The sequence below is a fragment of the Centruroides sculpturatus genome, unplaced genomic scaffold (genome assembly GCF_000671375.1).
Source record: "Centruroides sculpturatus isolate CEXI.00-Female unplaced genomic scaffold, Cexi_2.0 scaffold1748, whole genome shotgun sequence".
In the NCBI taxonomy this organism is placed as follows: Eukaryota; Metazoa; Arthropoda; class Arachnida; order Scorpiones; family Buthidae; genus Centruroides; species Centruroides sculpturatus.
The window spans coordinates 102,080-118,835 of record NW_019385853.1 but is presented as its reverse complement, the minus strand read 5'-3'; the positions used below and the strand labels follow the sequence as shown (position 1 = coordinate 118,835).

General features: G+C 33.0%; 1 protein-coding gene across 1 annotated transcript in view; it reads right to left on the bottom strand.

Moving 5' to 3' along the window:
- The window catches only part of LOC111642528 (filamin-B-like), a 65,875-nt gene that overhangs the window by 2,173 nt on the left and 46,946 nt on the right, over window positions 1-16,756 (bottom strand). Inside the window, exons 30-45 of the mRNA XM_023388881.1 lie at window positions 16,329-16,511; window positions 15,950-16,171; window positions 15,694-15,867; window positions 13,986-14,138; window positions 13,830-13,913; window positions 12,427-12,570; window positions 12,173-12,352; window positions 11,852-11,995; window positions 11,655-11,780; window positions 11,046-11,192; window positions 9,923-10,027; window positions 7,693-7,878; window positions 7,126-7,230; window positions 6,689-6,865; window positions 5,182-5,331; window positions 914-967 (exon numbers count right to left, since the gene is read on the bottom strand). Coding sequence (XP_023244649.1) covers window positions 914-967; window positions 5,182-5,331; window positions 6,689-6,865; window positions 7,126-7,230; window positions 7,693-7,878; window positions 9,923-10,027; window positions 11,046-11,192; window positions 11,655-11,780; window positions 11,852-11,995; window positions 12,173-12,352; window positions 12,427-12,570; window positions 13,830-13,913; window positions 13,986-14,138; window positions 15,694-15,867; window positions 15,950-16,171; window positions 16,329-16,511 — 2,334 coding nt within the window. The remainder of the gene's footprint in view (window positions 1-913; window positions 968-5,181; window positions 5,332-6,688; window positions 6,866-7,125; window positions 7,231-7,692; window positions 7,879-9,922; window positions 10,028-11,045; window positions 11,193-11,654; window positions 11,781-11,851; window positions 11,996-12,172; window positions 12,353-12,426; window positions 12,571-13,829; window positions 13,914-13,985; window positions 14,139-15,693; window positions 15,868-15,949; window positions 16,172-16,328; window positions 16,512-16,756) is intronic.

Sequence of the window (16,756 nt, the reverse complement as noted above, 5' to 3'; positions counted from 1 at the left end):
TTTATACAAGTCTGGTTAGTCAGTGACAAGAAAATTCAAATTTTTACACGGTTAAGTACTGAAAACTAGAAAAATTAAGATATTTTCGTGTTAATTGATAAGATCCGGTCCAAACGATTAAAATACTATCCGATAAATAAATTATTTTAAAAAAATTTAAATATTGGGTGAATTTTCGTGGGTCTCGGAGTTCGTCAACTAGTCGCGACCCGGTTAGATTATTAATTGTTTTTTTTTTTTCAGCTGATAATCACGCGGAGTGAGCAATTACGATTCACAGTTCGGCCGTGGAACCTCTCCACGACATCTGTCCGAAACTGGTTCCATAAGTTAAACCAGAACCGAAATAGTCGGACGGAGGTAAGGCCCCGGAATTGGATGGAGGGGAATGGTATTGTCCTTGCAAGTAGTGATTTAACTCCTCTTGCGTGTCGAAGATCATGACCATAAAAGGAGATCCGGGAACGTGCTCCCCGGACCACTTCACTTCGATCCTGTAATCTCCCGGTTCGGTCGGATCGTATTTACATAATATGGTGCGGTCCTTCTGACTTTCTCGCTGCATTTCCACCCTGAAAGCACCTAAAATGGAAATTCTCGAGATGTTAATTGCCATAAACGAGACCTCGCGTTAGCACATGTTATTATATACAGTACAGTACACCTAAACAGAATAACATTTTTTTATACGCGTGTATACATCGATTACTATTTTTTATGTACTAAGACGTCTCTCTCTCTCTCTCTAGTGTTCTGATGGGTGTTTGGAATACTAAGGAGTATAAAATTAAAGTATTACCTTTTGGACCCCTAATACGGACCGTTAGTTGACCGGCTCCTGCACCTCGAGTGTCGCAAATGAATCGACTTTGATATATGGCTAGGACTCCGGGTTCGATTCCAGGTCCATAAACTCTTACTTTAGAAGCGTCTGGAGCACCGGCGATTCGCAGAGTGAATGGACTTCCTAAATAGAAAAAAAAAGGTTTTGTACGATACACAAATGTTAAGAAATAAAATTCCATGATTATATTTAAATATTACAACAAATCTTAATAGTGGTGCAGATGTTTTTCGTTTTGCTTTCCTGGCTTGTCATTTATATAACACGGAAAAGTATTATAATTGTGTCAAATTTGACCCTCTGCTTTTCTGCATAGAGTGGCTGTGACCATAGTTACAGCACTCTTGATGGCAATGACGGGTATTATCAACCGCCATTTTATTTTAAGTCAAAATATCAAAGTGTGTACCATGTGTTGGGCAGGATTGTCACTTTAGAATCTATTTTTCTCATCTAAATCTGGATTGTTGTGTTTGCCCCAAGATTTGACATTTAAGTAATCAGATAAGTGATATAAAGCTAGATTGTTTCATTTCGAATTTAGCTATTTTGTAGATTTTATTAAATTATTATTAATATAAAGAAGGTCAGATCAGAGTTTAAAGTGGTAAGTGTAGTACTTAACCATCAATATATCAATATTTTTATAATCTGAGTACGTGCCAAGTCTTGAAGGTCTTTATGCTCAGACATAACTGTTTGTTTATAGTGGGCTCAGGTCAATCTGATCAATTCAGTACGTTGTTGATTTTTTCGGGACAGTGTTTTTTTTCCTTTTCTTTTGCAGAATGTAAGTAATGTTGTTATGTTTTTATTATAGTTATAGTTTGTTTGTGAACATTTCGGTTTCAACTCAAAAATATTTACGATGGAAAACTATATTTTGACCTTCGTCACGTTACGGACCACATTGTTGAAGTTAAAATACTTCTAAGAGGTAATAAGTAGCTAATAATTGTGGGAAATGGAAAAAGTGTTGCATTTTCCCATGAAAAATAGACAAAGAAAACATGTAAGTAAGTAAAAGCCAGTAGTAAGAGACTCTTATGTGAAAACGCACCATTAGGATGTGTACAAATTGTGCACTATACGCATCATTCTGAATAATAAAAGTATATTAACTTAAACTAACCTTTTGTTCGTTATGTTGTAGACAAAAGCTTTAATCACTGAGCTCTTCAAGATCAGTGTTTAAGGTTGCCATGAGTTGATGAGGATGGGAAAATTGCCAATCCGAAATGCATTGTTAAATAGGTGAAATAAAGTAACTGTTTTAATCTCGATCATTGTTAATTGAGCATAATTAAGAAAGACGTTATAAATATCACTAGTCTCACTATCGAATGAAGAAACCTTTACTTTTAACTTTTTATATTTTTAATTATTATCCAATGGCAAAAAACTTGATTTTGAGAGTAGTGGCGAGTTTTATAAAAAAAAAAATTGTAAATGTTAATAACGAATAACAACTTCATTAAGCCCATCTCTCTCGAGATATGACACCCCTCTATCTCTTTTCCCCTTTAACCTTTAAGAACCAAAATTTAATAGCATCAATGCTCCTTATACACAAGCTATCGTTCCAAATTACGTTTCTTATAGACGCCAACATACACACGCGCGGGATATTTTTTCCTTTTTTTTAACTTATTGCTTATTTTGTCTTGTTTAGAAACGCTTGAAAGTAAATAACAATACAAGATATATCATGTTATTTACTTTCAAAATTAAAAAAAAACTAAGTAGGGTTATTTTTATTTGCACCATCTTACTTAAGGGTTAAAACTCTTGTTTTCCTTTGCACACTTTCACACGAGTTAGAATATTCCGGCTCGTTGGCTTTACACAACACAAATAGTACGCCCCATTGATTAAAAGGAAAATGTCGGACATGTATTCAATTTTCTTTAAATATGACATCGCTACAGCCACTCTATGTATATTCGAGCTCGTTGTCTTTTATTTAATTAAAAAATTACTTTTCTTATTAATCACAATAAATAAAATTGTGTGTGGCGCCATCTGTTATTGGGAATTGTGTTGTAAAAATTTTTATATTATTAAATATTATAAAATGGCAAAAGGCTTAATTTTGAAAATAGAGATGAATTTTATATTAAAAAAAATTAAATGCCAACAACTAGTAAAATCTTCATTAAGTGCAAACCACTCTAGATATAACATGACGGCTGGAAGGCCGAGCGGTCAAGGTGGCAGCCCACCGCTCTAGGGACACGGGATCGAATCTGGACGAGTCAAGAAATTCCAAGGAATTTTTCGGGGGGTGGCCCTCATATGATCAACTCTAAGTGATAACCTCTGCCCTGCCAAATGGCATTACAGAGCACTGAGAGACGATGTTTTAATCATAGGCCAGACCATTGCCTGGTGGGCACTGAGCGCCGAAACATAGATAGTTGGCCCGAGAAAATACTTGGGCTCTGGCTCGAGCTCGGGTTAGAGTGGCCCAATGTCCACTAACCCTCATTGCCCCTCGAGTTTAACTACACTTACTAGAACATGCGTTTCGGTGCAGTTAACTGCACTTAGAGCCCCCTACCAAGAGAGGGTGCTCTTAAGAACGGGCGGTGGGTGCTTCCCTTTTGTGGGGAGGCCTGCTCAAGACATTCCCTTTTTCTTATAGATCTAAGAGATCCATTACTTTTCCCATCAAATCCTTTAGTTTCTTTAAGTGTTCTTTACTAGTTGCTAGCATTCGAAGTACTTGTTCAGGGGGCTTAGTACAGTCAACTTGGTCGGCCCCTAGGCAGAAGTCCTCGGTTAGAGGACAGTCAAGCACATAATGTCTCGTGTTGCCGTGAGGACCACCACAGTAGCAGCTACCATCTCCTTGTCTGAACTTGGACTTGAAATGGGGAACCTCCCATGTCTGGTTAGAATTTGTGTCATCAACCAACTTACCGGAGTGAGGCCAACTACAGGCATGAAGGCGTAGGTCGGCCTACCTACTGTACTTTGAGTCCAGTGCTCTCGCCAGTGTGTCATCGATCGTTGCAGTAGAGTATCTTTTATGTATGTAGTCGAGGGTTCAACCATCCTCGTAACAAATGGGCCACTGGCTCCCGCCTTTGCCAGCTGATCGGCACATTCATTGCCCGGGATCCCGGTGTGGCCTCGGATCCACTGCAAGACAATGTGTTGTTTGTGCCTCGCCCTTAGTACCCTACCTCTGATTTCCTGTACCAGCAGATCGCGATGGTACCCATCGCTCAAGGCCTGTAGCGACGACTGGCTGTCTGAGTATACTGTGGGGGTGGTCCATTCTGATATGTCAGGCCCTGTCCCTCACCATCCGGTCACCCCATTGTGGGCCTGGCCGAACCCATAATGGGCCTGCTATAAGAGGCCCTCTTAGTGCCCATAGGGTGGAAAGAGTATTAAAAAAAAATATATATATATATATATATATAACATGTTACCANAAAAAAAAAAACTAAATGCTAACAAGTAAAATCTTCATTAAGTTCAATCCCACTAAATGCTAACAAGTAAACTCTTCATTAAGTTCAATCCCACTATATATATAACATGTGACCATCCTCTATCTCCCCACCCCCTCAACCTTCACCCATCAAAATTTAACAGTATCAATGCCCTTTATACACAAATTACTGTGCCAAAGTTCTTTTCTTAATCTTGACCTGATATTCAGATATTTAAGATGTCCACACAAACACATGGAATTTTTTGCCTTTCTTTCCTTTACTGTATATTTTTGGGTTCAGGTTTCAAAACATGAAGATTTGCAAAAAACTAGAAGGGTCAAATTTGACACAATTCCAATACTTTCTCTCATTATGTATACATAACAAGGGAAGGTATTGGAATTGGAACAGTGACGTGTTATCCTATGGACAAAAAAGGCAATTGCCTGGGGCCCCAAATCAATCTTTAATAAGAAAATATTTCCCTGAAGAAAAATGTATGGATCCCCTAAACATTAGGATGAAGTCAACACTACATGGGGCCCCTAATTCAAATTTACCTGGACCCCCCTAATGAAGCTATAATGCCCTACTGTCCAAGAAAGTAAAAAGGAAGAGATGTTGGTGGGTGCAAATATCTAAACATAAACAAATAAAAATTTGAATTAAAATAGTTACAACAAAAGACATTTTTCCTGCAAGTCTGAGTCAAAAACATAGGCACACATTGTACATGTCAAAATAGATATATATCAAGGCATATTCCAATATTGTTCGTAAGATCACAAGCGTGTTTCGCGCACTGATATTAAAATTTTTACCAAACATAATTAGATATCGAATAAGACTTATTCTTGGTTTATCCTATACAGAATTAACACAAAATTTTACCTGAAACGTGTTCTCCACCATATTTTACTGTAAGTATGTGACGACCACCTTCTTGAGGTTTAAGATATAATGTAAAAGTGCCATCACGATGATCGTAAAGCTCACAATAGGCAACTTTGTGTGGACCCATACAATGTGCTGTCAATTCACCTAACAGGAAATATAAACATTAAAGTTGTTTGGATTTTATTTTGTGATAAATTTATATAAAAATAGTAGAATATATCAAAAACTATTTATCTACGTCAGTGATTCTTAACCTTCTTGACAATTAGAGAGAACTTGGACACTGCTTAAGTAAACCTGGAGCTTATTAATAAACCGGCAATCTTGTGTCGGAGTATAAGGGAATATGATGAATATTCTCATATTCATTTTTCAGAAACTTTTACTTTTTAGTAGTTCTTTTCAGTTTCCAGAAACACATCGACACTTAATTCTACTATTCATGGTAAGAGTTTCCATGCAAAAGCAAACATTAGAATGAAAGATGAATACCATGTTTGGCTCTAACCATTAGTGGCATTGTCTCTGAGATAATTCACAATTTTACCATTTATCATTTCTTCTTGATGTTATCAAAAATGGTAAAATTGAGAGAAAAGTTTCCATAGCTAAAGCATGTTAATAAAGTATATAATGAATGTGGTGTGAAGATAATATACTTTGGATAAGTCTAGGTGGCAAACAACTAAGTAAGCAAGCCAATGACATACTTTGTTTCATATAAAGCACACTGTGGCTTGCTTACTTAGCTGCCTATCACCTAGAAGTGTCCTTTCTGACCATTACAATATCAACACGTACATTTAATAATTAACTCTGACCTCGTGAGATGTATACTAGCAATAAAATTTTTTCAATATCTTGTATAGGTCTCTGTGGGAAGTAGTAATTAGTGATTGAGAGAACAAATAGTCCTCTTTAACAGAATCAATCACCTTTATGGTAAGGACTAGGAACTAATAATTGTACACTAGAATATGCCGATTCATCTAACCAAAGAGAACATTGGTTTGTTTTCATTTCTGTAAAGATTTTACAACTTTGAAATAGGTGGAAACATTTTGAATTTCCTACAGTCTTATTTGAAACTAATTTACTTTTCTTGCATTGCTGTTCTCCAAATTAAACCGTACTATCTTTACCATACATCATCTAATGAGATCCTCTTTATAATAAAATCCCTACAGACAGGATTTACAATAAAATCCCTACTGCTGTAAGGATTTTATTGTAAAGAGGATCTCATTAGATGATGTATGGTAAAGATAGTGAGGTTTCTTGCTTGAAAAATAGAATTTTTCTTACTAGCTATCAATACTTTTTATGCTATTTGCCATTATAACATACCAGCATGTTCAACTGAAAAACAGCTTTGCTCGTTACCAACTATCAACCTTCTGTCACCCAAGTTGGCTTATTAGAACAAATTATTCCAAGTTGGCTTATTAGAACAAATTAAGAACCACTTAGCTATATACAAAATTATAAGCATGTAAGGTACCTGGTCCAGCCCTTCTCGTATCTATAAATGCTTTAATTTCTTTCCCAACGGTTCCTCCACGTAATCCTTCTCCAGAACAGCCAACTTTGCTGGCATCACAATTAGCAACTACTGTTACTTTTAGAGGGCATCCTTTAACTTGTCTTTCTGACCACATTACATTAAGTAAATATGCTCCTGAAATTTTATTTGGTAAATGTAAAACATTTTTAAATATAATGAGATAAATTATTACATAAACATCTCTGTTAAATCATCTGTTCAGTTTTAATTCTACATATTTATGCATTTCTACTCAAATTTTATGTATATTTTTACCAAAAAGTAACATTTTCAAATTACAAAAAATAGTTTTACATGGAATTTTCTTATTAAAGTTTCATATTTATAGCATTGAAAATATAAATAAATGAATAGAGTGGATTTAAATTAATTACCAGGTATAGAAGGTGTATAGAATGCTTTATAAACATTATTTCCTAGTGATGTTAATCTGATAGGAATGTCTGCTTTCACTCCACTTAAACTAACTTCTGGAGATCCTGAAAAAAAAAAATACAAACAAACATTCATTTTATTTTTCCTTCAATTATGCAAAGAATGAAATAATAATAATCTGATCAAATGTCTTGAAACAAATCAAAATTTACAAATTTAAGACATTCAACCAGAACATTAAATTAATTACTGTACTTTTTTTTAATGCTATATTACTTTTGTATTGCGGAAAGTCACCCTCATTTCTTTACGGTCTTTATTTATTTATTCATACATGCATAAGTAAAGTTAAAATTGTTTAATTAAACAATCAAGCAATATACAGGAAACAACATGATGTCATTCCAAAAGCATTTTCTGCTTTTTGTTATATTTGAATATATTAATTCATATAATATTAATTTTTATTACAGTACATTTTAGCTTGCAATTTAGTATTAACTTGAAAATATTTTCCCTAAATGTTTTACAATATATATAATACAAAAATATAAAAAAATACTGACCTGGTCCTGCTTCTGATCCATCTATAATAAACTCAGCTTCGTCTGCGACTCTCGCACCCGTTAATCCGTGGCCACGTAATACAACTCTGGTATGATCTAACGTTAATCCGGATTCTCCAGCAAAGGCCAAAAATGGCGACTTCGGAAGTGGGAGATCAGAGTAGTAAATGTAAATGTAATATTCACCTAAAAATAAAGATTTTTGGACTTTTTAAATGATTGAGAGCTAAAGTAACTAAATACAATTAAACTAGAATATACAGTTTTATCATATTTATTAAACAAGGTCCTATAAAATAAAAATACTTAAAATAATAATTTCTTCTTGTTGGAATTATTTATCCATAATTAACAAAGATATTCTATATTATAAGTGTGAGAGCCAAAATTAAAAGAAACTTTATTATTAAGGAAGGTTTTAGAAAAAATTATTTTAAATTATTATAATATTTTGTTGTTCAAATCCTGATAATTTTTCAAAAAAATTACTGATTAAATTGGCAATTAAACTGTTTCCCACAGAATTAGTTCCTTGTTAGAAGTGACACATCAAGTGTGCCACTTGAACTCAACAAGAAAAAATTGTTGATTGGACCCAACATACTAAATCTTCGAATGAGTAAATGGAAAAACCCAGAAGAGACCCTGTATAAATTGAAGGGGGTGCTGACGATGAGCACTTTTTCGTCACCAGTCGTGAAACTTTCCATGTGTGTGCATCCTTCCATCGCCATCCTTAACCCAAATCTGGATTAGCGCCTGAAGTACACTCAAATCTCGATTAGCACCTGAAGTGAAACCAACCTGGATTAACATCTGAACTTTAATCAATGCCTACACTTGACCTCCATGGGAATCCTTCAATGAGGACCTCATCAGACTCCAGGTATTTATCGACACGCAAACCTCATGTAAACTCTCTCTCTCGAGCTGTTCAATAGTTTAGCGATAAGTAAACCTGTAAACAGCTCTAACCCTGTACATAACCTTTATAATTAAACAGGTATTTGTTAAATGAATAACCTTGTGGAGTGCATTTCTTCCAGAGTTCTCCTTCCGTCTCCAATCCGAACCTAACTTATTATGTATGCGACTACTCACGAAAATGAAATGGTTTCAGTGTCTGTCCATAAAGATACAGTGGTGTCATCCTGACATGGTGCCAAAGAGGTACTGACCCTGTGGTCATACAAGTATTCATAATCATAAATAGAATAACATCAAATTAATGTGTTTTATGCAATAAGATGCAGTAATTGATGCAGTAATGCATCACAGACCAAATTACTGCATATAAGATGCACCCCATTTCAGCACAGAATATTTGGAAATAAAGTATTTAGTGTATTTAAAAGCTATCCCACACCTATGGCTCTTGGCTCCCTAATTATTTTTACTGTATTCTGGTTTAAAAAAGTCAGATCAAAATATTTACTTTTATTTATTGGGGAAAAAGAAGTGTTTAAAAGTAGTAATTTGCAATTAAAAATTCATCATTAAAATATTCTACACGAATACATGCAAAAGCTGCTGCTTAGCTGTAGCAAATAATATGTTTAGTTAAACGTAACATTTCTATTCAAGAGTTGGACAAGGTTGTAGTTACCTTTAGCCTAATGAAAGCTGATTGGGAAATTCATTAGCTGATAGGCGATTGCAATTTCATATATGAGCCATTCAAAGTAAAGTCACTTTTCATCTAAATTGAGAAATGTAGACCTAAAGTTAAGTACCAATTTAAAAATTACAGTGGATTTATTGCTAAGTACTTTGTAGTGGGTGAGTAATGTAAATATTCCTATTTCTTTACCATCAATTTGTAAATACTGCTGTCGGGAACTGAAACTCAGAAGCAATGTAGTCTTTTGGAAAAACTCTTACACTACTTTTGCTTTCAACAGTCCATATAAGACACAAGGGTTTTTTGTTAAGAAAAGTTGCATTTTATGTTATGTAGACAAATGAAGAATCATTTTTTTTTTTAATTTTCTGCACTTTACAAACATTAGTTTAATGAAATAAATGATGTTTTTATGAAATAAGGTAATGTAACACAAGTGAGATGACTACTGGGAGGACTTTTTATTAGACACATGAAGAAAACTCCATGTCAGTTAGGTGCAAACTCATAACCAACTATCTTATCTACTTGATTACTGACGGGCAATAAAAATAATTATTATTAAAAGCTATTTTTCTCAGTTTTATACATATCCACAATTATAAATACCTTCTTCTAGTGGAGTAAAGCACAGATGATAACGATGACTGCCTATTTGTTCGACATGAGAATCTATTATTCCAGTGGGACTTCTAATTTCAGTTTTTAGTTTACCTAATAAAATAAAAACAAAAATTAATTTTTACAATATCTTAGAATTTCGCCTCTATTTGAATTAATTATTTTTAACTCTAACAGGTATTTTTAGAAAGAAGGGGGGGACTTCAGGTATCACTCAAAGGTGTGACCTGGAGGTTGGGGGAGAAAAATAATGAAATAAGAAGTGAGGTGAAGAATAGGAGGTGAAAGGGGGTCAGAGTGGGGGGTTAAAGGTTTGAGCCAATGGCGCCTGCAATGCCATCGACTCGAACCTAACTCTTAACCCTTTTAACTCTAACTCTATCAAGACTATGGCAACAGAACTGTTACAATTTAGCAAGATATCTATCAACATCTTTACATTATAAAGTCAGAAAGAAAGGTGCAGATTTCATCACAAAGATGGCCAAACAGAACAAAAAAATAATGGAAAGGGAACTAAAGGGATTTGCAAGAATCTGACTAGCCACAGAAATAAGCTGGAGCAAAGAACTGAAGAAGGGAAAGGGTGAATATTATGGGTGGGCACAAAATAATTCTGCAGAAAGGAAAAGACAGAATAAGCAGAAGGAAGATGGCCAGATGATCTGGAAGACAAATACATAATTATAACGGATGCTGATTTATAACAACAGTGTGAAGAAATTGAGAGATACAGGATCGGGTGTGGGTTTCAGAATTATCTGTAACTAGTAGTTGGCAAAAAAGACAGAGATGTTTATTATGCCAATACACAAAATGGACTAGTCAACTTCAAAAAATCCAAAGGCATGATTCATTTAACATCTCAATGGCATACTTTGAGATTTAGAACTCATAAAGAAAATAGACCTGTATATCAGAATAGATAATAAAAACCAATTTAAGATACTTAAGAATTGAAAAATTTTTTACTCCATTAAGGCTATTCTTTAAACTTTTAGCATTTACTGAGGAAGATCAAAACAAAGATAAAGTGGAAACACTGAAAGTATTCTTTCAAACAGTCATATTCATTTCTATTTATAATTGCCGAACATTAAAAATATTTCACCTGGTCCAGCATCTCCTACATCAAAAGGAATTCTTTTTTCCTCTCCAATAGTTAGAGCGATTCGATGTTGCTCATCCATTAGACTTTCCCAACCTCCAATTATTCGAACTTTTTGTGGATTAACTATTCTCGGATGGAATGGACTTCCTATAAGATAAATATACAAAAAGTATCTTATCATATTGTCTTAAAATAATTTCTAAATCTAGTTGTGTATAGTGCTATAGCTATGGAGGCTATGAGATGGCTAAGCATCTTGTTACTACAAGGTGCTTAGCTCCTGGCTCAATACAGAAGTGCTCATATGCAGTAATTAATACGTTTAGGGTCTAAATTTAAATTTTATTAATCAAATATTTCTGTTTCAGTCTATTGATCTGGTAAATTTAGCAGACTTTTAAATTTTCAAAATATTTGTTTTAATCACAATATGTTTAAAGAAATCAATGTTTTGGTTTTAAGGTAAGTTCATTTACTTAATTACTGTTTACACAAATAGCCATAAAAATCTAATTTTTTTAATTGCAGCACAAACTATATTAAATATAATGCACATTGACTAAGATTAAAATTGTAAAACATTAAAAACAATTAAATTAATATAATTACCAGCTACTTCTCTGCCATTCCATAAAATTCTAATGTCAAATACACCAACTTCTTGTGGGATATAAGTAACAATATAAATGCCTTCTTCCTCTTCTTCAATTTCACAATCAACTTCGCTCTGAGGACCTAAATATGGAATTTCATAATTCGTTAATTTTAACTAATTAATTGAAAATTTTTGAAACATTGATAGTTACCATCAATATGGACCTCTGGTCTACCCCAAAGTCCCTTTCCATTTAGTTTGAAAGATGCCGGTATGCCACATTGAGCCACTGTTAGACCCGCTCCTTCGATTTTAGGATTGCCTTCTTCTTGAGCTATGAAAGTTATTGGACTACCTGGAAAATGATTTAGTTTTTATTTAAATTACATATTTCATTCAATAATTCAATTACCGATTTTAAAATATTATCCTTTAGAGAATATGTAATGATATTTCCTAACATCCTATGAAGACTTTTAAAATCACAAATTATTATTATTATTATTAATTATAAGATCATGTCATTCATTACCTGGAACTTCAATTCCACCATAAGTAATTGCAATTTTATATTTTCCGGGAACTGTGGGTGTAAATTCTATAAGTTCGCCTTCGCCATCGGCGGTACCTTTCACTTCTATCGGAAGATGTCTGCCCAGTGGACTAGTCACAGTCACGTCTAACTCAGCAAAGCCTGCATCCTTTCGATTTACTATTAAAATATTAAATTATTTAATAATACTAAATTATAGATAAATGAAAAGTTTTCAAAAATCACCATCTTACGTGTAAAGGATATTTTCTCGTGAACAGAAAATGTTGTTGTCTTCACTTTCTGCATGGTGACGGAATTTGCATCGAACACTTGACATATATAAGGAGAACCGGATATACTTTTCCCACAATAAAAAATTTCGATTTTATGACTTCCTAAATAATTAATACAAAAATAAAACCATCAAATTGAGGTTAATATTAATATAACAACTTCACTTAACAAGCAGAGTGATGACTGAAATGAATGCTTCTAGCATTTTAGTCACTGAAGATAATTGTAATATTCAACTACTCAAAACTGGGTATACTTTATAAACAAAGTGTATGAAACCAATCTCCAACACAATTGTACAGAAAGCAAACATCTTCAACCATGTTAAACAGATATTGTCAGGTTAATAAGCTGTATAAGAACTGCAAAAGTCAGTTAGACTAAAGATGTTCATTTAATACAGTCAAAAACATTTGCTTTTTGTAAAATTGTCCTAGAGATTGGTTTAATTTGCTTTATTTATAATTATTAATACAAACTAATCACAATCTACATTGACATATTATTATAAGTGAAATTTTTATTGAACTTCTATTAAATACTTGTAAAAATGATGGTACTCGTTGGTTATCCTCCCACTTTCTAATCTTACGTATCTGTCGCATTGCTTACAAAATAATATAGATGAGCTTGAATGGATGACCGAATGAAATAATATCTTTGATTTGGGAAAAATTTAATTATTAAGTTTAATTTGTTTCAATAATGTTACAAACAAAATAGCTTTTTAACTTTATTTTTTTAAAGAAATTATGCATTAAGCTGCAAATTATTCTTTGATTTGGGAAGTTGTGTTAATAGGACATTTTGTGGAGAATGGATTATCCATTCAATATTCGGAATTTGCTTTTATCCAAAGATGACAATGATCATATCCTGAAGTAATGTAATGCATTACATTACATGAAAGCTTTTGTAAAATAAAGGTATTAAATGAAGTTATATTTTGAGTGGAAAAATCCAAATTATAGAGGTAATAAAACAACTCTACATGTAATGTTGGTATGCGGACAAATATGTGGAAAAGGCATAAATTAAACAAGGCATAAAAATACAATAAAACATTTTAAACTTGTAATAATTGTGTGTATATATATACATTTTTTAATCAAATAATTTTGTTGATTAAAACTTTTTGTAAAACCAAATAGAAATTAAATTGTTAGAAAATTGTTTAATTTAATCAATTTTCTGAATTATTTTTGATTATTCACAAATAATTCAATTGAAAATAATTGTTCTTATATGTGTATAAACTGATTTCAAAGACCAATAAATATTACAATAAAACAATCTAAGTTAAATAATTTAATTAGTATTTTTAATATTAATCAAAAGCAGTTTAATATTTGAAGCTTACCTGTGTGTTGTGGTGCCCATTCTACTAAAAGACTACCATCTTTTTGCTGATAACATTTTACCGGTAATGGAGAACCATTTGGACCTACACATATAATGGATATAAATAAATTCATCAAAATCGATCAAAATACAACAGTATTGAATATTTTCTAACCTGATACTAAAATATCGAAATCTTTTGCTTCTCCGTAACCACCAGTTTCAACAAGAAATGATGCGCTTTCGCCGTACGCTACAGACTTTAATCCAATTCCGTGCGCAATAATCGAATGGCCAGGGTCTCTAATGTCAACGATCTGAGGACAACCTATACATGTTGCGATTTGTACAAAAAAATAAAAAAATTTTAGTAAAATATTTTAAATTCAACATGCATTAATAATGAAAATATAGCCACTTCCCAGCTTACAACCGATCTCTTGTGAATCCTAATACAGTAAAATCTATCTAATGCAATGGTACCACAAGCTAGAATTCTGCTTTAACAGGTTCAGTTTTATAGAATGTTACATTTGGTTAAAGTAGGAAAAGAAAATTTGAAAATAATCTTAAATTGGAGGAGAGGCATTTCTAAATATAATGAGCAAACATTATTTTTATTTTGAAATTTTTAATTTAAAATATATGCTCTGTATCTCAACTTATTAGTGTCCTGCCCCTATACACCATACTTTTCCTGACAAAAGAGTCATGCCAGTCATCTATGAAACTCTGTTCTGGGGAAAATTTTTGAATTGAAGTTACGTGATTCTTGGTCTCTACTGGAAGTTCGTATATAGTTATTTGAGGCATCCCGTCCCTAAGCTTTCCATATATGGTCTAGAGCAGTGTTTCCCAAAGTGGGGCCCACGCCCCACAAGGGGGCAATTCGATTGTTAAGGGGGGCAATTTGAAAATGAGTTGTTGACCCCTTTTTTTTTTAGGCATCAGAATTTTTCATCGAGCTATTCGGACTTGATTAGCTAATATTGGAAGATTAATCGCGGGCCACATAAATTCATTAGACAGGCCGTATGTTGGCCATGCCTGGTATAGCCACTGTATATGTTGGGGGGCATGAGAATTTTAGAAAGGCTTAGGTGGGGCATAGCACAAAAAAGGTTGGGAAACACTGGTCTAGACTTTCATCTATCTAACATCGTTCTTGGGATTAAGGAAGGACAGACAGAAAGACAGATGACAGTGAGAATTTATAGGTCTGCACCAAATTTAAGTATTTTTACCTCATATGTTTCAAAGACATGTTAATGTATAGAGGAAAAATGTGTGTAAAACCCAAAACCCTTGGAATATATTTCAATTATCATTTAGAATTAAGCTTCTTTTACATGGAAAAATTCTGTTTTACTTTATTACTGGTTATGTTAAGCAATTAAAGAAAAAGTTTTCTGTTTTACATTAGACAGGTTTCCAACTTTCATGATGTTTTTACATAGAATATCATTGTTACAAGATTTAGTTTCTTTTTTACATTGAATTCTGTCTTATAAAGGGTCTATTTTAAACAGGTTTTACTGTACAATATTTTGAAGTGGAATTTCAGTCTTTGCCAATTACCAGAATTATTTATTTCAATATTATTCTACTTCAATGTTTCATGATTTTTGTCCCTTTTAATAGATGATTCTATCTATCTTTTTCCCTTAATTTAATAACTGAAATTTAAACAAAGGTAACTTTCTAATTGGCTCCATAAAACTAATATAAGAAGAGCGTATATTCATCTTTTACGACAAAAATAATTCCATTAATATTAAAGTACATCACTTGAGATTTTCAGTTTTTGGATAAACCAAATAATTTAAATTTGTTAAATTATTAAATTAGTGGCACAAATTATAAAGATTAAAAAAAAATCTTACCTGGTGCTTGATGACCATTGTAATAAACATTTATTTTATGAGGCACATCAGATTTCGGAGTGTAAAGTACCTGATATACTCCGGAATTTAATTCCTGTAAAGAATGTTTTACTTCATGATTACCGGCCATGATCGAGACCATAAGATTTCCCCTTCCAGCTCGAGAGGTGTCAACTATATTATTTAAACAAATACTGTATTTTAGTTTCGTTGGCATTATAATTTATACAAGAGAATATATGCCAAGTCATAATACCTTTGAACATCTGCTCTCTTCCTATGACACCATCTTCTATGTCCATTACTTTGACACGACTCGGATCACAAACTTCGACCAAGAATGGTTTTCCGAATATGGGAGAACCGGAATGAAGTACTTCGATTTTGTACATCCCCACTTCGCGGCAATTATATTCGACGTGATGGGTCGTCTGATCTGTCTTAACCAACGTAACTGGTACTGGAATGCCCATTGGCCCTGAATATGTATTAAATTTGAAAAACAAAAATTTCAGTTTAGGAAATAAGCCAGTAGTTGTTTGGCAATATACAGTATATTTTTAAATTAGGGCAATATATGTAATAAATTAAATAAATATAAATTTTTTACACTGTTTAAAACTTTAAATAATTACCTAAAACTTTGACATTTATGTCACCCTCTAATCCATTTGTATCGATTTCGAAACTGTTCACTGAACCAACGAGTCCCTGTCTCAATCCTTCTCCATTAATGGTGACAGAAGTTTTTGTCATTTTGCTGCTACTGCTTAAAGTTCCATTTGATGAGTCTCGGATATCGATTTTAAATGGACTTCCTGCAATAAAACAAATTGAAATTCATAAAAATTTTTAGGATTTTTAAATCTTATATTAATTTATATTTAAATTTATCTAATTTTGTATCAATAAATAAAATAAAATATAATTAATTATTTAAACACAATCTTTTTGTTTATAGATACTTGTGGGTGCACAGGGTGGCCAATAAAAGGTGTTAGAAGATAAAGGGCTCTCCTCAGTTTCCTTTTCCTTTATTAAGCAAATTCTTTCCTTTATCAAT